This window comes from Sander vitreus, chromosome 7 (assembly GCF_031162955.1).
Source record: "Sander vitreus isolate 19-12246 chromosome 7, sanVit1, whole genome shotgun sequence".
In the NCBI taxonomy this organism is placed as follows: domain Eukaryota; kingdom Metazoa; phylum Chordata; class Actinopteri; order Perciformes; family Percidae; genus Sander; species Sander vitreus.
The window spans coordinates 1580274-1607773 of record NC_135861.1 but is presented as its reverse complement, the minus strand read 5'-3'; the positions used below and the strand labels follow the sequence as shown (position 1 = coordinate 1607773).

Below are 27500 nucleotides of genomic sequence, written 5' to 3'. Positions count from 1 at the left end.
TTCAAAGTAGACAGAAACAAAATAAAACTACCAAAAGCCGTCTTGGTTCATCTTCCCACTGTTCGAACAATCACCACTCTGGTTTGGTTGAAATAAACCCTTAATTCACCCATTTACATGTGGAAATATGCTGGCTCTATACACGCTAAAAGTCCTGATTATTTACATGGAGTCTGGTGGAGATATGCTGGCTCTATACACGCTAAAAGTCCTGATTATTTACATGGAGTCTGGTGGAAATATGCTGGCTCTATACACGCTAAAAGTCCTGATTATTTACATGGAGTCTGGTGGAAATATGCTGGCTCTATACACGCTAAAAGTCCTGATTATTTACATGGAGTCTGGTGGAAATATGCTGGCTCTATACACGCTAAAAGTCCTGATTATTTACATGGAGTCTGGTGGAGATATGCTGGCTCTATACACGCTAAAAGTCCTGATTATTTACATGGAGTCTGGTGGAGATATGCTGGCTCTATACACGCTAAAAGTCCTGATTATTTACATGGAGTCTGGTGGAGTTTGGTGATGGTGATTTCGGGGCTGTTTCATGTTAAACTAAAATGAACTTCCTCTTTAACTAAAAGGTCTATCTCTGTAGGGATCCTTTCATAATGTTGTCAGACACTTAGAATCTCAGCCTGTCAGTGGTAAATACAGCACTTTTAGTGGACGCTAACTGGCGGTAAACATTTGTCCTGTAGGGTTACATTACAGGTTTTTCAGATTACTCACTTAGACACATATGCATGGGAAAATAGGGCCCAGGTTGAAAAATACCGAAATTACCCTTTAACGGCGTTATCAAGTTCAGTAAGTACGTTACCTCCACGGCGATCACTCCTCCTGGTTTGAAGCGATACGGAGCATCTGGAGCTTCTCTATTCAGGGGAAAGAACTCTGGGTTGGGATAATACGTGAAGCTTTTACCCTGAGAGACAGACAGGTAGAGAGACACACAGGTAGAGAGACACATTCATCAGCACTGTGAACTTGAAGCTTTCATGTTTTCTGTGAACTTTCTGCTCCTCCTGTCAGTTAAAACCTGTCCTCGCATTTTGAAAGTATATCTCTGACTTTTTTCCTTCTGCTGCATTTTTCAGGGTTAAGGCTAGAAGGGATACAGCTACGGAGACGACAGTTAAAGGGCAAACTTGTTCTTTAAAGGTCCAGTGTGTAACGTGTTTAGTTGTTCATCATCAAAATCTGTGTTGCCCGTTCACAAACGTGTCCTTTATCATGAATATTTACCACCACCATCAATTCCAAGTATTCCTTTTGGCTTGAAATGTTACATTAGCGTTAGCATGAACTGTTGTAGACGCTCCATATTCATGCTCCATCTTGAGATACGTTAGCTGGTAAGGGACATACAGGATATATATATATAGATATATATATATATAGATATATATATATATATATCACTGAAAATTAGGCCTTATGTTCCCACATTTCTAGGACATTTTCAAAATGAGGTCTTGTGTTCCTAAATTTCCCTTCCATGTAAGCCCTATCCTCCCATAACATTTTTTAGGGTTAGGGGGATAAAATCTGATACAAATTTATGAAAAAAGGAAATGTGGGAACATAGGGCTGTGGGAACATTGGGCTGTGGGACCATAGGGCTGTGGGACCACTGGGCTGTGGGACCATAGGGCTGTGGGACCACTGGGCTGTGGGACCATTGGGGCTGTGGGACCATTGGGCTGTGGGAACATAGGGCTGTGGGAACATAGGGCTGTGGGAACATTGGGCTGTGGGAACATAGGGCTGTGGGAACATAGGGCTGTGGGACCATTGGGGCTGTGGGACCATAGGGCTGTGGGACCATAGGGCTGTGGGACCATAGGGCTGTGGGAACATAGGGCTGTGGGACCATAGGGGCTGTGGGACCATTGGGCTGTGGGAACATAGGGCTGTGGGACCATAGGGCTGTGGGAACATAGGGCTGTGGGACCATTGGGGCTGTGGGACCATTGGGGCTGTGGGACCATAGGGCTGTGGGAACATAGGGCTGTGGGACCACTGGGCTGTGGGACCATAGGGCTGTGGGACCACTGGGCTGTGGGACCATTGGGGCTGTGGGACCATTGGGGCTGTGGGACCATTGGGGCTGTGGGACCATTGGGGCTGTGGGACCATTGGGCTGTGGGAACATTGGGCTGTGGGAACATTGGGCTGTGGGACCATTGGGGCTGTGGGAACATTGGGCTGTGGGAACATAGGGCTGTGGGACCATTGGGGCTGTGGGAACATAGGGCTGTGGGAACATTGGGCTGTGGGACCATGACGACAGAAACTTCAAAATGAAACCCATCAGCAGTAGCAGTCTGGATCAGCCCTCCAGGACAATCACCTTCCTCTCTGTGTGTGTTGCCGTTCTCAAACTCCCTTCACTACAGTAAACAACAACAACCTTCGAGCTAGCAGCAAGCTGCACGCTGAAAATGGCGAGTTTTGAAGAAAATTTGGATCGTTCCCGTTATGTCACCATGGTTACAATGTCCTGAACTATGAGATGAATTAAGGAGGCGCTTCATGTTCCACCTCCACCTGTCTGAAAGTTCTGTTTCAAATCATATTCTGACAGACAGACAGGTAGAGAGACAGACAGGTACCTTGATGGTTTCGTAGTGGACTCTGACGTTGTCCAGCTGAAACCAGACGCCCTTCACTTTGACCTCTGGGGTCACCGCGGGGGTCGGACAGCTCATCTGAGAGGACGACAGGACAGAGCAGCGCTCTGACACCTGAGAGACAGACAGACAGGGGGAGAGAGAGTTAGACAGGTGGAGAGAGAGAGAGAGAGTCAGACAGGTGGAGAGAGAGAGAGAGAGACAGGTGGAGAGAGAGAGAGAGAGTCAGACAGGTGAAGAGAGAGAGAGAGAGACAGGTGGAGAGAGAGAGGGAGAGACAGACAGGGGGAGAGAGAGAGAGTCAGACAGGGGGAGAGAGAGGGAGAGAGAGACAGACAGGTGGAGAGAGAGAGAGACAGACAGGGGGAGAGAGAGAGGGAGAGAGAGACAGACAGGGGGAGAGAGAGAGAGAGAGAGTCAGACAGGTGGAGAGAGAGGGAGAGAGAGAGAGACAGGTGGAGAGAGAGTCAGACAGGTGGAGAGAGAGGGAGAGAGAGACAGACAGGTGGAGAGAGAGAGAGAGAGAGTCAGACAGGTGGATAGAGAGACGGAGAGAGAGACACAGACAGGTGGAGAGAGAGAGAGACAGACAGGTGGAGAGAGAGAGAGAGAGTCAGACAGGTGGATAGAGAGAGAGACAGACAGGTGGAGAGAGAGAGACAGACATGTGGAGAGAGAGAGAGGGAGAGAGACAGGTGGAGAGAGAGAGAGGGAGAGAGACAGGTGGAGAGAGAGAGAGGGAGAGAGACAGGTGGCGAGAGAGAGACAGACAGATGGAGATAGACAGGTAGAGAGAGACAGAGAGACAGACAGGTGGAGCGACAGACAGGTGGAAAGTCATTATTCAGGATGACCTTTGACCCTGTCTGACTCTTAACTCGTCTGTGATTGGCCGGTTGGTCTCACCGTTGTCATGGTGCTGTTGAACACCAGCTGCTGCTTGGCGGTGAGCAGAGCCAATCGTCTTCTCCGTTTCACCCTCTGGACCACCACAGGCTCCACCCACACCGATATGATTGGCTGCTGCACGACGCCCAGGTTCCTGCCCGTCACCATGACGACACGGCCGCCTCTGAGGACAGGAAGTCGTCACCATATTAGCGCTTTGGTTTGAATTACGAGGGGATTGATTATTATTGATTATTGCCGATCGGGTTCTTACGCGTAGAAGCTCTCCGCAGGCATGGCGTCGGTGATGACAGGGTCGTCAAGGTAACGGAAGGTAACGTTGGGAACGGTTCTCTCCGCTTTACCGAAGAGAACCCGAAGAGTTACTCCACCGGTCTGATTACTGGAACCAGTCTGACACACCAGCTGGGTATCAGTCACCTCCTCCACACTGAGGAGAGAGGAGGAGAGGAGGAGAGGAGAGAGGAGAGGAGAGGAGGAGGAGAGGAGAGGAGAGAGGAGGAGGAGAGGAGAGAGGAGAGGACAGGAGAGGAGAGGAGGAGAGGGAGAGAGAGGAGAGGAGGAGAGAGGAGAGGAGGGAGGAGGAGAGAGGAGAGGAGGAGAGAGAGGAGAGGGGAGAGGAGGAGAGGGAGGAGAGAGAGGAGGAGAGGAGAGGGGGAGGAGGAGAGGGAGAGAGAGAGAGGAGAGGAGGAGGAGAGGAGGAGAGGAGAGGAGGAGGAGGAGAGAGGAGAGGAGAGAGGAGAGGAGGAGGAGAGGAGAGGAGAGAGGAGAGGAGAGGAGAGAGGAGAGAGGAGAGGAGAGAGGAGAGGAGAGGAGGAGGAGAGGAGGAGGAGAGGAGGAGAGGAGAGGAGGAGGGAGAGGAGAGGAGGAGAGGAGAGGAGAGGAGGAGAGGAGAGGAGGAGAGGAGAGGAGGAGGAGAGGAGAGGAGGAGGAGGAGAGGAGAGGAGAGGAGAGGAGGAGGGGAGGAGGAGATGAGGAGGAGAGGAGAGGAGGAGGAGAGGAGGAGGAGGAGAGGAGGAGGAGAGGAGAAATGAAAGGATGTTAAAATGTCAGATTATTTTTGGAGCCATAAATTAATGAATGAAGTTTGTTACAGTTCATCAGTTTAACAGCAGCAGTAACAGTAGTAACTGTAGTAGTAGTAGTACAGTAGTAGTACTAGTAGCAGTACTCACATGTAGCAGCAGCAGCAGCAGTATTAGTAACTGTAGTAGTACTACTAGTAGTAGTAGTACTCACATGTAGCAGCAGCAGTGGTATTAGTAACTGTAGTAGTAGTAGTACTCACATGTAGCAGCAGCAGTATTAGTAACTGTAGTAGTACTACTAGTAGTAGTAGTACTCACATGTAGCAGCAGCAGTGGTATTAGTAACTGTAGTAGTAGTAGCACTCACATGCAGCAGCTGCAGTATTAGTAACTGTAGTAGTACTACCAGTAGCAGTAGTACTCACATGTAGCAGCGCAGTGGTATTAGTAACGTAGTAGTAGTAGCAGTAGTAGTACTAGTAGCAGCTACATGTAGCAGCAGCAGTATTAGTAACTGTAGTAGTACTACTAGTAGTAGTAGTACTCACATGTAGCAGCAGCAGTGGTATTAGTAACTGTAGTAGTAGTAGTAGTAGTACTCACATGTAGCAGGGCTGGGGGCCCAGGAAGGCACTGAGGTCGGACTTCTGTCCGGTCAGCAGCTGTCGTCCTCTGATGGTCAGTCTGGTTCCCCCGGAGACCGGACCTTTATCAGGAACCAGATCCAGGAGCTGCGGGTCCTGGAAACAAAAACGCACAGAGAGGAGCCTGATTGGTTCAAATATTTTCAGAGGGAGTGATAAAGTAGTAAAGCCCGCCTCTTGCTCCATTTGATTGGCTGCCAGGGTGAAGTGTGACTTGTGACGAGCGGTGACTTCTTCTAAAAGGTTGAGAATATTTTAACTTTTATACACGTCTAAAAACTGCTAGAAAAAAAGAATGGCGCGCTGTTCCGTACGAACACAACAATTTATGCTGATAGACCGGCCGAGGAGCTCAGAGGAGTCAGCAGATGTGGTTCAACATCTGGACTATCATCACTCTTACCTAATAGGTGAACATCTGGACTATCATCACTCTTACCTAAGAGGTGAACATCTGGACTATCATCACTCTTACCTGAGAGGTGAACATCTGGACTATCATCACTCTTACCTAATAGGTGAACATCTGGACTATCATCACTCTTACCTGATAGGTGAACATCTGGACTATCATCACTCTTACCTGATAGGTGAACATCTGGACTATCATCACTCTTACCTGATAGGTGAACATCTGGACTATCGTCACTCTTACTTGATAGGTGAACATCTGGACTATCGTCACTCTTACCTGATAGGTGAACATCTGTGTCGACCTTCCAGGTGGAGTTGTTCCCACAGCAACCAGGACAGGCCCCTCCCTCTGCTTCCCACTGGACTGCAGCTCACACACAACCCTACACACACACACACACACACACACACACACACACACACACACACACCATCAAAACCAGCGTTAACCTAGGTGTGTGTGTGTGTCTGTTTCTGTGTGTATGTATGTATACGTATGTGTGTGTGTGTGTGTGTGTGTGTGTGTGTGTGTGTGTGTGTGTGTGTGTGTGTGTGTGTTTGTGTGTGTGTGTGTGTGTGTGTTACCTGGTGGAGATCTGGTATCCTTCAGCTCTGGGCAGGCACTGAACACCTGCCACTGTGACTCCGCCCATCACATCCTGGTACTTCATTCCCAGATTTGACCCTGTGATCGTCACCAGGACTCCGCCCTCCAATGGACCAGAGACAGGAAGTACCTGCAGACAGACAGTTTGAATGTTTCCATGGCAACAAACGAGACCGCTGCAAACACACTGACTACATTTACATGCACATAATATTTCCATTTTTTTGCCCTTATTCAGAAACTGTTGGCTGGTTGGTTTGTGTACAGCAACCATAGCAACGCACAGAGCTGAGTGTAAGCCGTAAACAGGCGAGATGCCGTAAACTGTCACAAACTGAATGAATGAATGTGCTCTATATCAAAGATTGCTTCTAAAACTAAATAATACCAACATATCACACACGGCTCTATCAGGAAAATGCTAAAGTCCAGAATATTATTATATTATTACATATAACAGAATATGTTGTTTGCATGACCTGTATCGGAAAAATAGTGGAATATTAGTGTGCATGTAAACATACTCACTGACTGATTCTTAGACTCACCTGTGTGATCTGAGGAGGGGGGCAGGTGTCTGCAGGTACGCTGGTACAGGATTGGTTGTAAACACAACTTCCTGAACACCACACACAGCCGTACTCCTCCGGCACCGCCCTGCACTGTGAGCAATCTGATTGGCCGGCTGAGCAGTCGTACAGCTGGACTGAATAACACAGGAAACAAATATCGGCCAATGAAATCAGCACGTCTCAACCAAAACACACACACACACACACACACACACACAGGCATAGAGACAGACACACACACACACACACACACACACACACACACACACACACACACACACACACACACACACACACACACACACACACACACACACACACACACACACACACAGACACACACACACACACACACACACACACACACACACACACACACACACACACACAGAGACACACACACACACACACACACACACACACACACACACACAGACATAGACACAGACACACACAGACAGACATAGACACACACACACACACACACACACAGACAGACACAGACACACGCACGCACGCACGCACAGACAGACAGACAGACAGACAGACACACACACACACACACACACACACACTTTCAGGTGAGGTTCTTACGTTGGAGGCCAGGTAAGGTGTCGATGCGTCTCTCTCCTCTGCGCAGATAGACAGCAGTCGAATACTGAAGCTGACTGACAGCATACTGAAACTACAGACAGACAAACAGGTGGAGAGACAGACAGGTGGAGAGAGAGATGTGTAAATAAATAAGCATTTTGACATGGGCCAAACTAAAAAAATCTAAATACACATCAAATAACTGTTTCCCAAAGATGTCTCTGACCATGCTGATGTTTGTGTGTTTGTGTGAGTTGGGGTGAGACGTCATGGTTGACATGCTGGGACTGAATGAATGAATGAATGAATGAATGAATGAATGAATGAATGAGTTGTATTGGTCGTAACCAAAGGGTTAGGGTCGGAAGCTTCAGCTGATATAAGGCCTCCCCTTGTCACATTTTTAAAATAACAAACTCATTTTCACGGAAATAAAATCGACAAGACAAAAAAGATAAAAGAAATTATATGGAAAGAAAAACAAAAAAAACCTGAATCAAAACATGCCTACATCATACCTACATACATACCTACCCACAGACAGACATACATACCTACATACATACCTACCCACAGACAGACATACATACCTACATACATACATACATACCTACATACATACCTACCCACAGACAGACATACATACCTACATACATACCTACCCACAGACATACATACATACATACATACACTACATACATACATACCCACAGACAGACATACATACCTACATACATGCATACATACATACATACATACCTACCCACAGACAGACATACATACCTACATACATGCATACCCACAGACATACATACATACCCACAGACATACATACATACATACCCACAGACATACATACATACCCACAGACATGCATACATACCTACATACATACCCACATACATACCCACAGACATACATACATACCCACAGACATACATACATACCCACAGACATACATACATACATACCCACAGACATACATACCCACAGACATGCATACATACCCACAGACATGCATACATACCTACATACATACCCACAGACAGACATACATACCTACATACATGCATACCCACAGACAGACATACATACCCACAGACATACATACATACCTACATACATACCTACAGACAGACATACATACATACATACCCACAGACATACATACCCACAGACATACATACATACCCACAGACATACATACATACATACCCACAGACATACATACATACATACCCACAGACATACATACATACCCCACAGACATACATACATACCCACAGACATACATACATACCTACATACCCACATACATACATACCCACATACATACATACATACATACCCACATACATACATACATACATACATACATACATATCATAATTAATGATGACAACCATAATGGTAATGATGCTTATCATCATCAACATGATTATCCACCTTCGCACACAATAATATTACTCAATTTCTATACTTATCTAGTATCATATCTTTGAACCCTTTTTTAAATATAAAAACATTCCCGATATGTTTTAATTCCCTTGGCAACGCGTTCCATAACTTCACGCCACAGACAGAAATGCACCTGCTTTTCATTAGTGTTACAGGTAGGTTGTTTCCAATTTAGGTCGCCTCTGAGGGCGTAACCCCCCTTCTCTTTCTCTAAACATGGTTTGAATGTTGGGGGGGGAAGTAGATTATTTCGGGCCTTATACAGAACTAACGTAGTATTTTGGTTCACGAGGTCCATGACTTTCAGTGTGTTTGACTTAAAGGAGAATTCCGGTTGATTTCAACGCGTATCTCTGTTGTGTGTAAATGTGGAGAGCTGTCAGTAGCGAGAAAAACTAAACCAATCGGTGCTGCCTACACCGTGTTATCCTCCTGCTAGCGTTAGCACCCAACAGGCTTAAACAGGGCAGGTTTAAACCTGTTTTAAGCCTCTAAACATGCTCGAAATGTCATTCCAAGTGCCTCCCCATGTGCAGTGATTCCTTCTGAGGGAACACAGGGAATCTGACTGGAATATTGGATTGTAGGAGTTTGACAATCGACTAGTGTTGACCGGAAAACAGGAAATAAACAGAGCTATGTGCACTGGCTGGATTAACACAACCTTTATGTCTTTCTGTCACATCTACTGCAGTCAGATTCTCAGTCTATCCCATTCCAGTCTATTGATTCTTTTGTTTTTCAATGTATTCACAAGTTCAATTATCTCATTCTCTCCCACTTTTCTCAGGAACACTGATTGGCTCCAAGACATAGCTCTACCCTGCCCCCATCTGGCGGTATGATTTCCCCTGCCAGATTGGGGCCCACTGTTACAAAAAACTTATTATAACCTTCTGCCACTGCATTCGTGTCATCGACAACTTTTCCGTTGTCAATAAAATGACTGGAATATGTGGTACCAGTTGATTTTTTTACTAATAATTGTATTTAGTATATCCCATGTTCCCTTAGTGTTGTTTTTGTATCTTTTTATATTTGATTTCCTTGTCTGTGGATCTATATTCAATATATTCTTTGTACATGAGGTTCTTTTCTTTTACATGCATTCAACATACTCCTGGTGAGCCAAGGCCTGCCCCTACTTTTGTCTTTCCATTTGCTTCGCATGATTGGACAGCTTTTGTTGTAAAGTGCCAGGAAGGAGTCAAGAAATGTATCGTACGTGGTATTTACATCCTTGGCCTGTAAAACATCACTCCAATGGTGAGACATGAGATCTGCTCTGAATGCATTCACGGCTTCAACAGTTCTTATTCTTACAGTCGTATATGGCAAAGACTGGTATATGGTCAGTAATGTCCATCACAAGAAGCCCACTTACTACTTTATTCTCCATACTATTTACAAATATATTATCTATAATTGTGGCTGAATGTGATGTGGTTCTACTTGTTATTGTGGGATATAGACTCATTGCATAAATAGTTTCCATGAAGTCATCTATCGCCGATGCTTGTTTGGGTTCAGTAAGTCTATACTGAAGTCCCCACATATAAACATGACCTTCTGTTCAGTCTTTGCATACACTTTTTCCATCCAATCCTTGAACAGCTCAACAGCTTATCATGATATTTCTGTTCCTGCTCATAACAATCTCTATGGTTATGCATTCACAAACATTTTCCACAGCCCCTGTCAACCTGTCAACTACGCTATCATTTAATCTTCTATCTACATACAGCGCTGTTCCTCCTCCTGCTTTTTCTGTTCTGCTTATGTGTTTTGACCCATATCCTGGAATTTCATATTCCTCACCCCTACCATTACCAATCCAGGTTTCAGAAATTGCTATAACACTGAAAGGCCTCTTACAGTCCCTCATTATATATACATGCTAATACACTGGTTCTCCAGCTTTTTTCATTAATGTCCCCCCTTTGAACAGTGTCTTTAAGCCATGAACCCCCTAAAGTCTGTATAAAGAGGAAGAATACAGCGATGTCAGAGATAGATTTACTAAACTACAGCCTTGGACCTGGACAACATTTAGATGATGATGAAGAAAAGTCATTTAAAAATGAGAAATGATAAAACCTTGGGAAAAGACGGTAGAAAGAAGGAAGGAAGGCAAGAATAGGTCGAAAATAGCAATAAATACTTCGAAAACAAACACAGTAGAAAGAAGGAAGGCAACACTAGGACGACAGAAGGGGCACAAAAATCAAATAAGCGACAAACGTAAAAGTAAAGTAAAAAAAAAAGTAAAGAAGAAAGGACAAGAACAGGTCAAAACAAACGACAAAACCCTTGTAACTGCAGTCCTCCAAAGTACCCCTAGGGGGACACGTACCCCCATTTGAGAAACACTGGGCTATGGGCGTCAACACAAAGTGAAAAAGAACAAGTGTGTGTACCTGGTGGGGGCTGCAGGTGAAGGTGTGTGTGTTGCCGTGCGTTTTCTCTACAGCAGCTGTCAGATTGAACTGGACTCCTTCGATTTCCACAACACACAAATACTGAGCTTCATCCTGCAGAACGACACAGAGATTAAATGAAGATTAGAGATTAGATCTAACCCAAAACCACAATCCTATGAGCAGGTTCCACTACAGTTTGATACAGGGATGCACCGAATCCAGGATTCAGCTTCTGATTGGGCTGAATATTGGGCTTTTTGACGGGGTTGGGTTTCTGCTGAACCTTACGCTCGCACTCCGCGCTACGCTGGTCGATGTAATGACGTCGCCGTTGATTACAGGAAGGTGTTTACGTAGGTGGAGCTTCAATGCAGCAGGCTGAGAGGAAGTGGAAATGGAACTGGTGAGCAGAAAAAGTGTTGTTTGGCAGTACTTTCAGTCAAAAGAAGGCCATTCAAGTCCAGCTACATGTTCAATCTGCAATGCTGATTAGTCTGGTGGTGGCGAGGACCCTAAACAATACACAACATCACCGCTGTTACAACATCTGGTATGAAACATCTGGAAGAATACGAGCTGAGCATGAAGGAATCTACAGACAGCAGCCAGAATGCAGCAACTTCAGGTACGGCAAAGGAAGGACAGTCACTGTTTACTTCATTGATGTGTTGACTGTGTTCATGGACTGAGGACGGGACGAGGACTCGGTGTTCGTATCTGGATTCAGTGCATCCCTGGTTTGATAAAGTGTAATCGTTCTGCTCTCTCATTGGCCCAATCCCAATCTCCACACTCACAGACTCGGGGATTGAGCCGGGGTCCGACACCCCTGAGACTTTATGTATTACGCACATTAAAACAGTTGAAGTGATCATTATAAACAGTTGCTGCTCTCACAGTGTAGACGTCCAGGTTTCGTCCCCGCAGCACAACAGTGGTGCTCAGGCCCAACGGCACTAAGGCGGAACTCTGCAGGGCGAAGACCAGAGGACAGGAAGTGGGACCAGGAGACTCCTGCTGACAGACAGGAGACAGGGTGAGACGGGCAGACAGACAGGAGACAGGGTGAGACAGGCAGACAGACAAGAGACAGGGTGAGACAGGCAGACAGACAAGAGACAGAGAGAAACTAGTCTGGATCAATGACAGTACATTTCATTTCCAGGATAATTCAGTCCCTGCAGAAAAACTAAAGACAGACACACAGACAGACAGACAGGCAGAAAGACAGACAGACAGACAGACAGGCAGAAAGACAGACAGACAGGCAGAAAGACAGACAGAAAGACAGACAGACAGACAGACAGGCAGGCAGGCAGAAAGACAGACAGACAGACAGGCAGAAAGACAGACAGGCAGAAAGACAGACAGACAGAAAGACAGACAGAAAGACAGACAGACAGAAAGACAGACAGGCAGGCAGAAAGACAGAAAGACAGACAGAGACAGACAGACAGACAGACAGAGACAGACAGACAGAAAGACAGACAGAAAGACAGAGACAGGCAGAAAGAAAGACAGACAGACAGAAAGACAGACAGAAAGACAGACAGAGACAGGCAGAAAGAAAGACAGACAGACAGACAGACAGACAGACAGAAAGACAGAAAGACAGAGACAGACAGACAGAAAGACAGACAGACAGACAGACAGACAGAAAGACAGAAAGACAGAGCAGACAGACAGACAGACAGACAGACAGAAAGACAGAGACAGGCAGAAAGACAGACAGACAGACAGGCAGACAGAAAGACAGAGACAGGCAGAAAGACAGAAAGACAGACAGAGACAGGCAGACAGGCAGGCAGAAAGAGACAGAAAGACAGAGACAGGCAGAAAGACAGAGACAGGCAGAAAGACAGAGACAGGCAGAAAGACAGACAGACAGAAAGACAGAGACAGGCAGAAAGAAAGACAGACAGACAGACAGAAAGACAGACAGACAGACAGAAAGACAGAGATCGGCAGAAAGACAGTCTCACTCTCTGGTTGAGGATGATGTGTTGGTTGGGACAGCTGTGGTTGTGGGTGCAGAGTTGATCCAGAGGACACCAGTTACACCCCCACACACTGCTGACACACGCCAGACACCTGAAACACATCATCACCTTCATCATCATCCCCAATTATTATAATAAGTATCACGATTTTGATTGAAAGACTGCTCCTTGAATCCTTGCAATGCATTATCGATGAAGATCGTTCTGGGCGTATTATTGTGTCTTACTGGGAGCTCTGGTTTAGTTGGCTCACAGCTCCACAGTCGTAGAAGGTCATGTCGCCCGTGGTGACGGTCACATGACCAAACATCAGTGACACGGGCAGGATCATGTGATCTGGAAGTGATGGAGAGCAATACACGGGAGAAGTTAGACCTCAAGGCTATTTGCCAACCCAATCTTCTAAGGTTTAGTCAACAAAACTAAAATCAGAATCAGAAAGGAGTTTATTGCCACAGTAAGTTACACTTAAAGGACAATTCTGGCGCAAAATGAACCTAGGGGTTAATAACGGATGTGTACCCACTCTGTCGCTCTCTGGGACATGTTTTCATGCTACTCGAATGTGTTTGTAGCTTGAAACAAGCTAGCGTGGACCGCTGATTAGCTTACAACGCTAGTATTCGGGGCACAGGGAAAGTAAAAATGCTATTTATACCACTAAAAAGGCTCAAAATATCACCAAACTTCAACGGTAGCATAATGAGGGTCCCTACATGTTAACCGAAGCACTGAGAACATTGTAAGTGTACAGACAGTTTATTAAAAAGATAGTTTAGAAAGACAGTAGCTCCCAACTATCTTTTTAATAAACTGTCTGTACACTTACAATGTTCTCAATGCTTCGGTTAACATGTAGGGACCCTCATTATGCTACCGTTGAAGTTTGGTGATATTTTGAGCCTTTTTAGTGGTATTAATAGCATTTTTACTTCCCCTGTGCCCCGAATACTAGCGTTGTAAGCTAATCAGCGGGCCGCGCTAGCTTGTTTCAAGCTACAAACACATTTGAGTAGCATGAAAACATGTCCCAGAGAGCGACAGAGTGGGTACACATCTGTTATTAACCCCTAGTATTATTAACCCCTAGGTTCATTTTGCACAAGAACTGTCCTTTAAACTACTTGGTTAAGTTTAGGAAAAGATGGTGGTCTGGGTTAAAATAGACCCTTTCTGGCAGAAACATACAAAGTATGACGTAAAACTGAGTATGTACATTCTGCAACTGCAAACTGCATACTATGTGGGTTTTGTGTACACAAGAAATGCCTGGATGTTTACTACATTAGCAAGACTTTCTGAGAATGAGACGTGAGCTTTCGTAGATACACTCAACCGGCCCACAATGCATTCTTAGCTGTTGATATGAATGATGGCAAGTAACGTTAAAGTGGCCATATTATGCTAATTTTCAGGTTCATAATAGTATTTAGAGGTTGTATCAGAATAGGTTTACATGGTTTCATTTTCAAAAAACACCATATTTTTGTTGTACTGCTCATTGCTGCAGCTCCTCTTTTCACCCTGTGTTCAGGTCTCTGTTTTAGCTACAGAGTGAGACCTCTCACTGCTGGAACATCTTTGTTGGCAGTCGCACATGCTCAGTAGCTAGGTAAGGACTACGTGCTCAGTAGCTAGGTAAGGACTACACGCTCAGTAGCTAGGTAAGGACTACATGCTCAGTAGCTAGGTAAGGACTACACGCTCAGTAGCTAGGTAAGGACTACGTGCTCAGTAGCTAGGTAAGACTACATGCTCAGTAGCTAGGTAAGACTACATGCTCAGTAGCTAGGTAAGGACTACGTGCTCAGTAGCTAGGTAAGACTACGTGTGCTCAGTAGCTAGGTAAGGACCACATGCTCAGTAGCTAGGTAAGGACTACATGCTCAGTAGCTAGGTAAGGACTACGTGTGCTCAGTAGCTAGGTAAGGACTACGTGCTCAGTAGCTAGGTAAGGACTACGTGCTCAGTAGCTAGGTAAGGACTACATCAGCCAGAGTATGACTTTGTATTATGATGAACTAGTGTGTGTTGTAGCAGTGTTTTGCCATTCAGAACGAGCTAGCACTAGCTCGTTCTAAATGGCAAAACACTGCTAGCATGCTACCGTTAGCCACCTCGTTTCGGCTAGTGACGTAGAAAGCCGTGCAGATGTTGACCCAGAGACTGAAGGCAGGACACATTCAGAAACCGTATCTCACTCAGAACAGCACGGATGGTTTTATCAAAGTGTGTATGCGTGTGGAAGCACCAGAGACACAAAATAACTCCCCAAATCCCAGAAAAGGTGATTTTTTTCATAATATGGGCACTTTAAGGTACAGTTAAAGGGTAACTTCTTTTTTAAACCTGGACCATATTTTCCCATGTTTTTTTTTATGTCTATGTGACTGACGGGAACAACAATCTTTGAAATTGGTCCAGTATTAAGCGGGACACTGCAGTCGGCAGCGGAGAAACAAGCTGCAATTTAACATTAACGGGCAATTACACACCTTCAATTCACATCTGACAGGCTCAGATTATTATTCTAAGTGTCTGACAACATTATGAAAGGATCCCTACAGAGATAGACCTTTTAGTTAAAGAGGAAGATCCTTTTAGTTTAACATGAAACAGCCCTGAAATCACCATCACCAAACTCCACCAGACTCCATGTAAATAATCAGGACTTTTAGCGTGTATAGAGCCAGCATATCTCCACCAGACTCCATGTAAATAATCAGGACTTTTAGCGTGTATAGAGCCAGCATATTTCCACCAGACTCCATGTAAATAATCAGGACTTTTAGCGTGTATAGAGCCAGCATATTTCCACCAGACTCCATGTAAATAATCAGGACTTTTAGCGTGTATAGAGCCAGCATATTTCCACCAGACTCCATGTAAATAATCAGGACTTTTAGCGTGTATAGAGCCAGCATATCTCCACCAGACTCCATGTAAATAATCAGGACTTTTAGCATGTATAGAGCTATATTATTTATTATTATTTATTATTCAAAGTCGACAGAAACCATATAAAAGTATCAAAAGCCGTCTTTCAACAATCACCACTCTGGTTTGGTTGAAATAAACCCTTAATTCACCCATTTACATGTGAAAATATGTATTTGTTTAATTACATTTGTGATTATTATTATAATAATTATTATTATTATTGTATTTGTTACAACAGCTCGGACCGTTAACTTTGTGATGGATACAATCGTGATGCAGAGAAGACGTATTACTTACTTACTTCAGTGTGAACTGCTAGTAATGGCATTCTTAATTGTTAATTTAGTACGCAATACTTTAGTACGCAATTCAGTACGCAGCTGTTTACTCACCACTTCCTGTTAGCATGGGTGGGAGGAGCTCCGGCGCAGGTGATTGACAGGTAATGCTGGTTCCTGTGACGATGGCGGGCTGAGGTGGTAGGAGCCCAAAGACACAGGACAGAGACTCCGCCTCAGTGAGGTCGGGAAGCTGGACGACTGACAGCGTTACCTTGGAGATGGACATGTAAACAAACATGCTGAGGAGACTCTGACCTGGCTGTGGATCTGGTTATTGATTGTTGCTCCCACTGCAGCTGCGTGTTGGGTGAGGCTACGCTAGCTGCTACGGTTAACATTAACCCGCAGTGCTTCTTTCAGATACAACACAGGAGTTCATACAGCAGCTGCAACACTCAGCTGGCACAACCATCACCTCACACAACCATCACCTCACACACACACACACAACCATCACCTCACACACACACACACCCATCACCTCACACACACACACACACACACACACACACACACACACACAACCATCACCTCACACACACACACACACACACACACACACAACCATCACCTCACACACACACACAACCATCACCTCACACACACACACACCATCACCTCACACACACACACAACCATCACCTCACACACACACACACACAACCATCACCTCACACACACACACAACCATCACCTCACACACACAACCATCACCTCACACACACAACCATCACCTCACACACACACACAACCATCACCTCACTGCACACACACAACCATCACCTCACACACACACACCATCACACACATCACACACACAACCATCACCTCACACACAACCCATCACCTCACACACACACAACCATCACCTCACCACACACACACAACCATCACCTCACACACACACACACACACACACACACACAACCATCACCTCACAGCACACACACAACCATCACCTCACACACACAACCATCACCTCACACACACAACCATCACCTCACACACACACACACACCATCACACACACATCACACACACACACACAACCATCACCTCACACACACACACAACCATCACCTCACACACACACACAACCATCACCTCACACACACACACAACCATCACCTCACACACACACACACCATCACCTCACACACACACACACCCATCACCTCACCCACACACACAACCATCACCTCACACACACACAACCATCACCTCACACACACACACACCCATCACCTCACACACACAACCATCACCTCACACACACACACACATCACCTCACACACACACACAACCATCACCTCACACACACACACACACACAGCCATCACCTCACACACACACACAACCATCACCTCACACACACACACACAACCATCACCTCACCACACAACCATCACCTCACACACACAACCATCACCTCACTGCACACACACAACCATCACCTCACACACACAACCATCACCTCACTGCACACACACAACCATCACCTCACACACACAACCATCACCTCACCGCACACACACAACCATCACCTCACACACACAACCATCACCTCACCGCACACACACACCCATCACCCACACACACACACACAACCATCACCTCACACACACAACCATCACCTCACTGCACACACACAACCATCACCTCACACACACAACCATCACCTCACACACACACACAACCATCACCTCACACACACACACAACCATCACCTCACACACACACACAACCATCACCTCACACACACACACAACCATCACCTCACCTCACACACACAACCATCACCTCACACACACACACAACCATCACCTCACCCACACACACAACCATCACCTCACACACACACACAACCATCACCTCACACACACACACAACCATCACCTCACCTCACACACACAACCATCACCTCACACACACACACACACACACAACCATCACCTCACACACACACACACAACCATCACCTCACCACACAACCATCACCTCACCTCACACACAACCATCACCTCACACACACAACCATCACCTCACACACACAACCATCACCTCACCTCACACACACAACCATCACCTCACCTCACAACCATCACCTCACACACACAACCATCACCTCACACACACAACCATCACCTCACACACACACACACAACCATCACCTCACTGCACACACACAACCATCACCTCACCTCACACACAACCATCACCTCACCACACACACACAACCATCACCTCACCTCAACCATCACCTCACCTCACACACACAACCATCACCTCACACACACACACACACACACAACCATCATCTCACCTCACACACACAACCATCACCTCACACACACACAACCATCACCTCACCTCACACACACAACCATCACCTCACATCACAACCATCACCTCACACACACAACCATCACCTCACACTCACAACCATCACCTCACACACACAACCATCACCTCACCTCACAACCATCACCTCACACACACAACCATCACCTCACCTCACACACACAACCATCACCTCACCTCACAACCATCACCTCACACACACAACCATCACCTCACCTCACAACCCCCGTACACAGTTAGTGTAAACTAATGCGTCTAAGACAGAATCTTAGACGCATTAAGTCAGGCAGTCAGATAACAGACAATAACTAACTAGGAGACAATAGCTAACTCACCATATATCTATCTAACTATTAGGGCTGGGCAATATATTCATATTATATCGATATCGTGATATGAGACTAGATATCGTCTTAGATTTTGGATATCGTGATATGACATTAGTGTCTTTTCCTGGTTTTAAAGGCTGCATTACAGTAACGTGATGTACTTTCTGAACTTACCAGACTGTTCTGTTATTTGCCTTTTCCCCACTTAGACATTACGTCCACATTACTGATGATTATTTATCTAAAATATAAGTGGGAAGATATTTTGTTAAAGAAGTCATTTTCAACCCTAGAATCTCACCGTAATATTGATATCGAGGTATTTGGTCAAGAATATGGTGCTAACTGATTGTCTCCCTATCGCCCAGCCCTTCGCTATCGCTAACTAACGCTGTAATCCATCTATCTAACCATATAACTAACTAACTAACTAACTAACTAACAACTAGCAATAACACTGGTAACAAAATGCAGTACTATCCAAAAACATTTCCACGTTGAGGCTCGGTCCAAACAGAAAATATCTATCATGAACTGAATTATGGGATGAAAACATAACTCTGACTTTAGGTCATATACTGCATAACTGCTGCAGGTTGAATGGATGATTAAAAAGAGCTTAGCTGTTTATCTGAAGACAAACAACAATCAATAATAATAATATATCAATTACTGCTTAACAACATCATACCTGTGTCTGCTCGTCTTTGCTCTGATTGGCTGGCTGCAGGCTCTGCACTGTCACACACTGATTGGTCGGTTCAAAGCTCCAGAGCCAATGGTTGGGCTGCATGTGGCGCTGACACTGATGTTTGCGGGAACATCTGGACAAAAATAAAAACAATAACAATAAAAACACATGCAGAGTATCTTGTATTGATCCAGTTCTACTGATCAGAGTGAAAGAACTAATCAGAATATGCTCCGCGTTACGTTCTGGTTACAACTCGTCACTTTTCTAAGCCTGGAATTGAGGAAACCGTTAGCTTAGCTTATCATAACGACTAAAACGGGGGAAACAGACAAGACACCTACCTTCCCTCCAGGACACACCAGCCACAGTACGGGTCTCTGACAGCGAGACAGGACTGACAGTCTGTCTGTCTCTCACATGACGACACAGGAACCTTCGACAGCTGAGAGACAGACAGGAAATGTCAGTTTGTTTACATGTCCATGTTAGAGTTAGGTTTAGAAAACAGACAGACAAGAGAGCGAAAGAGAGACATAAAGGAGAAAAGAGAGACAGACAGGAAAAGAGAGATAGACAGACAGATAGGTCTCACCCTGCTGTTGGTTAAAACATAAACATGCTGCTGGCTGTCGTCCAATAGGAGGTCAGCGCTGACGGCACTGCCGCTGTCCACCAACACACTGCCATACAGATCCCCTGACCCATCAGAGCGCACCAGCACCTGTAACACACACACACACACACACACACACACACACACACACACACACACACACACACACACGTGTATTGCTTTAAATTACATCAGACCTGAACAGGTGTTTGTTTAGGAGATGAAAAACATCAGAGTGATTAGACAGAAGACGTTTGCTGCTGTAGCAACAACCTTCCACCAGGTGGAGCTGTTTCACCCACATACACACCCACGCCACCCACACACACACACACACACACACACACACACACACACACACACACACACCCCTTCATGTCTGACTCATCAGGAGCAACATGTGGATATGAGGAGGCAGGTGTTTGGGAGACGAACTTAGTTACTTACTTCTTGAAGTCTGCTTCTGGGGCGTGTGTGTGTGTGTGTGTGTGTGTGTGTGTGTGTGTGTGTGTGTGTGTGTGTGTATGTGTGTGTGTGCGCGCGCGTGTGTGTTAATGAAGTCTAATCCTGCCCTTGAGCCTAAACAGCACAGCTTTGATTCTTTGTTAATATTTAATCACTCACACACACACACACACACACACACACACACACACACACACACACACACACACTAGTAAATGTTTTAGAGGCATCTTGCTGGATCCTTACCCAGAGTGCACCTGGGGGACCAATAACCAATCGACAATGAGAGTCAGAGCACACTCCCCTGTGACAGCCTCCCCCCTACCATCCCCACCCCCCGAGCTAAACGCCTGTTAGTCCTCACACACACACACACACACACACACACACACACACACACACACAGAACACACATTGTGTTGTTTTGTTGATGAAGAGCTGCAGGCTACAAGCTGCTCTTCTCTTTGTGTGTGTGTGTGTGTGTGTGTGTGTGTGTGTGTGTGTGTGTGTGTGTGTGTGTGTGTGTGCTCTTTTTCCTTTCAGTTCAGACTTTGTTTACAAACAAACAGGAAAACAGATGATCATTTTCATTCATTCTTAGAAGTTGACTGCGAGCTGCTATCTTTGACACAGTTACACCTGAGGCTGCCCAGTACAACCAGCACAACCAGTACAACCAGCACAACCAGTACAACCAGTACAACCAGCACAACCAGTACAACCAGTACAACCAGCACAACCAGTACAACCAGCACAACCAGCACAACCAATACAACCAGTACAACCAGTACAACCAGTACAACCAGCACAACCAGTACAACCAGTACAACCAGCACAACCAGTACAACCAGTACAACCAGTACAACCAGTACAACCAGCACAACCAGTACAACCAGCACAACCAGTACAACCAGTACAACCAGTACAACCAGTACAACCAGCACAACCAGCACAACCAGTACAACCAGTACAACCAGTACAACCAGCACAACCAATACAACCAGCACAACCAGTACAACCAGCACAACCAATAAAACCAGTACAACCAGTACAACCAGCACAACCAGTACAACCAGTACAACCAGCACAACCAGTACAACCAGCACAACCAGTACAACCAGTACAACCAGCACAGCCAGCACAGCCAGAGTCTGGTGTGATGGTCTCTGAGCAGCTCAACTGGAAGCAGCTGGGGGTCATGGCCTTGCTCAAGGGCCCCTCAGAGGGACTGACGGGGTTCCAAACCCATGAATGGGAACAATGACAGAAACGTCAACACAATTGTGTTTTAGTAATAAAGTTATTTTGAATAAGCAATAATATTGTGACGTCACATCTTAATACTGTGATGTCACATCTTAATGCTAGAAGTTACAGCAAGCAGCTCTTAAAGCTTAGCATTAAAGCTCAAAACAGGGGAAACAGCTTAGCTTAGCTCAGCTTGAGTTAACTTAGCTTAGCATAAAGACTGGAAACCAGATAAACAGTTAGCTTATTTTAGCATAAAGTCTGCAAAAAGGGGATACAGTTAGCTTAGCTTAGCACTAAGACTGGGAACAGGGAATACAGTTAGCTTAGCACAAAGACTGGAAACAAGGGATACAGTTAGCGTAGCTTAGCACAAAGACTGGAAATGGGATACAGTTAGCATAGCTTAGCACAAAGACAGGAAATGGGATACAGTTAGCTTAGTTTAGCACAAAGTCCGCAAAAATGGTTTACAGTTAGCTTAGCATAAAGACTGGAAACAGTGGAAACATTTAGCTTAGCTTAGCACAAAGACTGGAAACAGTGGAAACAGTTAGCTTAGCTTAGCACAAAGACCGGAAACAGTGGAAACATTTAGCTTAGCTTAGCACAAAGACCGGAAACAGTGGAATACAGTTAGCTTAGCTTAGCACAAAGACTGGAAACAGGGAATACAGTTAGCTTAGCTTAGCACAAAGACTGGAAACGGGGCAGATTATTAGGTATACATTGTGTGTTCACCTTGTGCAGTCGTCCCTCTCTGTCTCCCAGAAAGGCAATGGTGTGCCCCGCCTCTGTTGCCGTGGTAACGGCAGTCAGCTGGGTCGTGGAGGTAAAGGTGGTAATGGCCGGGAGCGGCACGGCGCTGGCGATGGGGTTCGGGGTGTGTTCCCCCCCGCAGGGGTACTCCGACAGAGAGTCCTGAAACGTGAACGGAGAGAAGAGACGCTACGTTAGCTCTCTTTTACTAAGCTACGGCCAAAAGTAACGTTATAATAATAACAAACGTTGGTGCAGCTTTCCACTGATCCTGCTTCACGTTTATATATTTACACTGTTTATTATTTTATTATTTTACTTCCTCTTTTACAAACACTTTAGTTTGTTTCCATTCGTGTTTTAAAACTCCTGTTTTTATTCATTTTCCACACAAAGTACCTGCACTTTAATCTGGGGGTGTGTGTGTGTGTGTGTGTGTGTGTGTGTGTGTGTGTGTGTGTCTCTCTGTGTGTGTGTGTGTGTGTGTGTGTGTGTGTGTGTGTGTGTCTGTGTGTGTGTCTCTCTGTTTGTCTCTGTGTGTGTGTGTATGTGTGTCAGTGTGTGTGTCTCTCTGTTTGTGTCTCTGTGTGTGTGTGTGTGTGTGTGTGTGTGTCAGTGTGTGTGTGTGTGTGTGTGTGTGTCTCTCTGTTTGTCTCTGTGTGTGTGTGTGTGTGTGTGTGTGTGTGTCAGTGTGTGTGTGTGTGTGTGTCTCTGTGTGTGTGTGTGTGTGTGTGTGTATGTCTCTCTGTGTGTCTCTGTGTGTGTGTGTCTGTGTGTGTCTCTCTGTGTGCTGTGTGTGTCTCTGTGTGTCTCGTGTGTGTGTGTGTGTGTGTGTGTGTGTCCTCTGTGTGTGTGTGTGTGTGTCTCTCTCTCTGTGTGTGAGTGTCTCTGTGTCTCTGTGTGTGTGTGTGTGTGTGTCTTTCTCTCTATGTGTGTGTGTGTGTGTGTCTCTCGTGTGTGCGTGTATGTGTGTCTGTGTGTGTGTGTGTCTCTGTGTGTGTGTGTGTGTGTCTCTGTGTGTGTGTGTGTCTCTCTCTCTCTGTGTGTGTCTCTGTGTGTGTGTGTGTGTGTGTGTGTGTGTGTGTATGTGTGTGTGTGTGTGTGTGTGTGTGTGTCTCTCTGTATGTGTGTGTGTGTGTGTGTGTGTGTGTGTGTGTGTGTGTGTGTGTGAGTGATATGTGGGTCAGGTCGGTCCTGCCAGCTGTGTGTGTTTGAGTGACAGCTGTCTGACGATAAATCCAGCTGCTGAAGATAACAGCTCTAATCCACACACACACACACACTCACTCACTCACTCACTCACACACACACACACACACACACACACACACACACAGTATTAAGGTCAGCAGCAGTGAGACGGATGTGACCATCGACAGGTTCCGACCAAACCAGCTGCTAATCTGTGATGACATCATCATGTAACATGCGACTCTCAGTGGAACCATTCGTGATGATGTCACCGCTTTAACTGAATGACTCAAAGATTAAAAACAAAACCAAATGAACAATGATCACGCCATGAGAAATATCACTTATTATTATTAAATAAAAGACACAGGGATGAAGGGGTTTGTTTATATTCTTTCTTAATATTAAATTAAAATATATATTTTTGATAAGATTATATGAGAAATAAACTGTATTTTGTAAGCTACTAGGTAGTTAGGTAGAGTTTAAAAAATATGACAGAGGAAGCCTTCATTTGGACCGACCTGACTTTCTGGGTCGGAGGGCGGGCAGTCGGACTCAATGACCAATCTGATTGGTGGAGAGCTAACCAGGAAATGACGAGCGGGATGAGCCTGACGAACGCCTCTCGAAATCTGACGAAAATCTGTTAAACTGACCTTTGTCGATCTGAAATGAAGACTCTATGAAGAAACTATCTTCGTAAAAAACGAGATCGTATTCTGAACGAGCTGCCGTGACTATCGGCTGGAGAAGCCAGACCAACAATTTTTTGTATTACGTCTCGCGTACATGCAGAGCGTACGCTCAAGTCGGCGTCTCTTCGGTGTGTTCTGAGGAACTTTTTGGACCTCGGGGAGACTGATCAGTCCGACGGTCGGCCGTCGGGTTGGTGTGTCGGGGCTTTACGGAGAAAGGGGGGGGTTAAATAAGTGTGTGAAGAGGTTTTCATTCACGTATCTCTATGCTGTTTGTGTAATAGTCTTATTTTCTGTATGCCCCTTTATGTTGTCCCCTTGCGTTTAACCCTTGTGTTGTCTTCCCGTCGGCCTTTTTGTTTTTCTGGGTCAAAATGTAACGTTTTGGTTCCGATGGTTTTGTCACTTTTTTCGACATTATTTAGTCACATTTTCCCCCCCGAGTCTCAGACTCGCGTCCCCGTCTCTGTAAACAAGTCAACATCAGTCCCAGGCTCCTCCGGCCCCATGTCAAAGTGTCCCTGAGCAAAGACACTGAACCCCACGTTGCTCCCCGGACGCTGTATGTATAGCTGTCCACTGCTCCTAATACTTAGGATGGCTTAAATGCAGTAATAGACTTTCACTACATTGTACTGTGTGTATGTGACGATTAAGGATTGAGGAATAATGTTTGTTGTTTATAAATGTTTATGACATAACACTTCTGTCTAGAGATTACAACAACCTTTTTTCTAACCTCTTTACAGCACACACACACACTTATTTTCTGTCTTTTCTTTAATAGAACATGTGTTGAACAGATGATGGATCACTATAAAGTAGAGCTATATAAATGACTCCTGGTGGGACATTCACACACATCTAAAGAGCAACGTTAGAACCATTTCCTTCTTTTCACGTCCGATATCCAACTAAAAAAATGTGATTTTGGTGTCGTCCCTCCACGCCCTACTTTCTCCTTGCAGGTGTTGCATATTGCAAACGTGTTATCTTCTGCACACACGCTGAAGAGTCTCCAAACAGCTGACATGTTGCAGGTTAATCCACGAGGTTCCTACATGTGCGAGAGTAGCGCGACACACGGCGGAAAAGTTGAGAGAAAGGAGAAAGAGACGGTGCTGTCGCGTCCTTGAGAACTGTAACTCCTATAACTGATGTCAGTTAATTGTAGCGTTGACCGGCATGAAATCAACATATGTCAGACTGACCTGCAGGTCGCCGGTCGTGGCCGAGCACGTGAAAACCGGCCGGTGTATCGGTGCAGCTCTACTTCTGTCATTAAGTGTCATTCGGTTTTGTCCTGACAAGTTATGGCTCATGTGTTCATGTGTTCATGTCACTCTTATGTAGATACTAGGGGTGCACGGTTCACAAAATGTCACGATTCAATATCAAATCATAACAGGAGTTATCTCGAGACACTTTACAGATCGAGTAGGTCTAGACCACACTCTGTAATTTACAAAGACCCAACAATTCCAGTTATTACCAAAAATATGAATCGATTTTTAATCAGTAGAGCTTGAATCGCGATTTGATTGTGAGGTGATTGCACACCTGATCTGCACTCCTACTACCGTATTTTCTGGACTATAAGTCACTTTTTTTCATACTTTGTCTGGTCCTGCGACTCATAGTCAGGTGCAACTTCTATATCAAAATATATATAATGTAACATGTTATTTCATGCTGAAAACATCACCGTCTACAGCCGCGAGAGGCGCTCTAGGCTTGTGACGACTATATGCTGCTCCTAAAGACAACTGAGAAAGAAAAGAAGCTGCAGGAGACTGCAGGTAGTAAAACACGCAGCCGGAAACGGTCATCGAGCAGCAGAACGAGAGTTTGGAGTGAGAGAGAAACTTGTGAGGGACTGGAGAAAAGGTTAGTCTCACTGCAATGAAGAAAACAAAGAAAGCTAGTCGCGCTGAAATCCAGATGGCCAGAGCTGGAGGAAGGAGTCCACAGATGGGTGCTTGAACAACGTGCTGCTGGGAGAGGCTCGTCAACAGAGCTGTTACGTTACGTTAACGTAGAGACACCTACCGTATTCAGCCCCTTGTTCTGGGGGCTGTTGGGTAGTTTAATAACTGTTAATGTGTTACGTTAACGTAGAGGACACCTACCGTATTCAGCCCCTTGTTCTGGGGGGCTGTTGGGGTAGTTTAATAACTGTTAATGTGTTACGTTAACATAGTGACACCTACCATATTCAGCCCCTTGTTCTGGGGGCTGTTGGGGGAGTTTAATAACTTGCCTTTCCAGATTAAATGTCTGTTCTTGGTCTTGGATTTTGTGAAATAAATTTCTAAATAAATGCGACTTATAGTCCGGAAAATACGGTAGATACCTTCTAGTAAAATGTTACCAAACGTTTTTTTAAAAAAGGGCCACATTTGGTTTTAAAATACCTTTAAATCAATCAATCCATACTATTTTGGGCCACATTTAGACCCCCTGAAGCCCCCCCCCCAGTGCATGCTGGGTGTTTACCTGTGGTAGTTTCAGACATTTCGATGACACGGCGTATTCGATGTAGGCCTCTTCCTGCCCGCTGCTGCCTCGCCCT

The 27500-nt window shown here is 45.4% G+C and overlaps 1 protein-coding gene across 3 annotated transcripts in view; it reads right to left on the bottom strand.

Annotated features, from left to right (window-relative positions):
* The window catches only part of plxnb3 (plexin B3), a 131933-nt gene that overhangs the window by 18950 nt on the left and 85483 nt on the right, over nt 1-27500 (bottom strand). For 2 of the 3 annotated variants that reach the window (XR_013502221.1, XM_078254134.1), the window contains exons 4-22: nt 27425-27500; nt 23022-23201; nt 20547-20675; nt 20296-20396; nt 19952-20084; nt 16621-16780; nt 13516-13624; nt 13271-13379; nt 12186-12305; nt 11286-11399; nt 7411-7501; nt 6793-6950; nt 6223-6374; nt 5915-6020; nt 5183-5319; nt 3805-3981; nt 3549-3714; nt 2625-2756; nt 830-934 (exon numbers count right to left, since the gene is read on the bottom strand). The exon at nt 27425-27500 is cut by the window's right edge and continues 657 nt beyond it. Coding sequence is in view for 2 of the 3 variants with exons in the window: in XM_078254134.1 (XP_078110260.1) it covers nt 830-934; nt 2625-2756; nt 3549-3714; nt 3805-3981; nt 5183-5319; nt 5915-6020; nt 6223-6374; nt 6793-6950; nt 7411-7501; nt 11286-11399; nt 12186-12305; nt 13271-13379; nt 13516-13624; nt 16621-16780; nt 19952-20084; nt 20296-20396; nt 20547-20675; nt 23022-23201; nt 27425-27500 (2455 nt within the window). In the remaining variant the exon portion in view is untranslated. The remainder of the gene's footprint in view (nt 1-829; nt 935-2624; nt 2757-3548; nt 3715-3804; nt 3982-5182; nt 5320-5914; nt 6021-6222; nt 6375-6792; nt 6951-7410; nt 7502-11285; nt 11400-12185; nt 12306-13270; nt 13380-13515; nt 13625-16620; nt 16781-19951; nt 20085-20295; nt 20397-20546; nt 20676-23021; nt 23202-27424) is intronic. The other variant, XM_078254135.1, reaches the window with a different exon arrangement.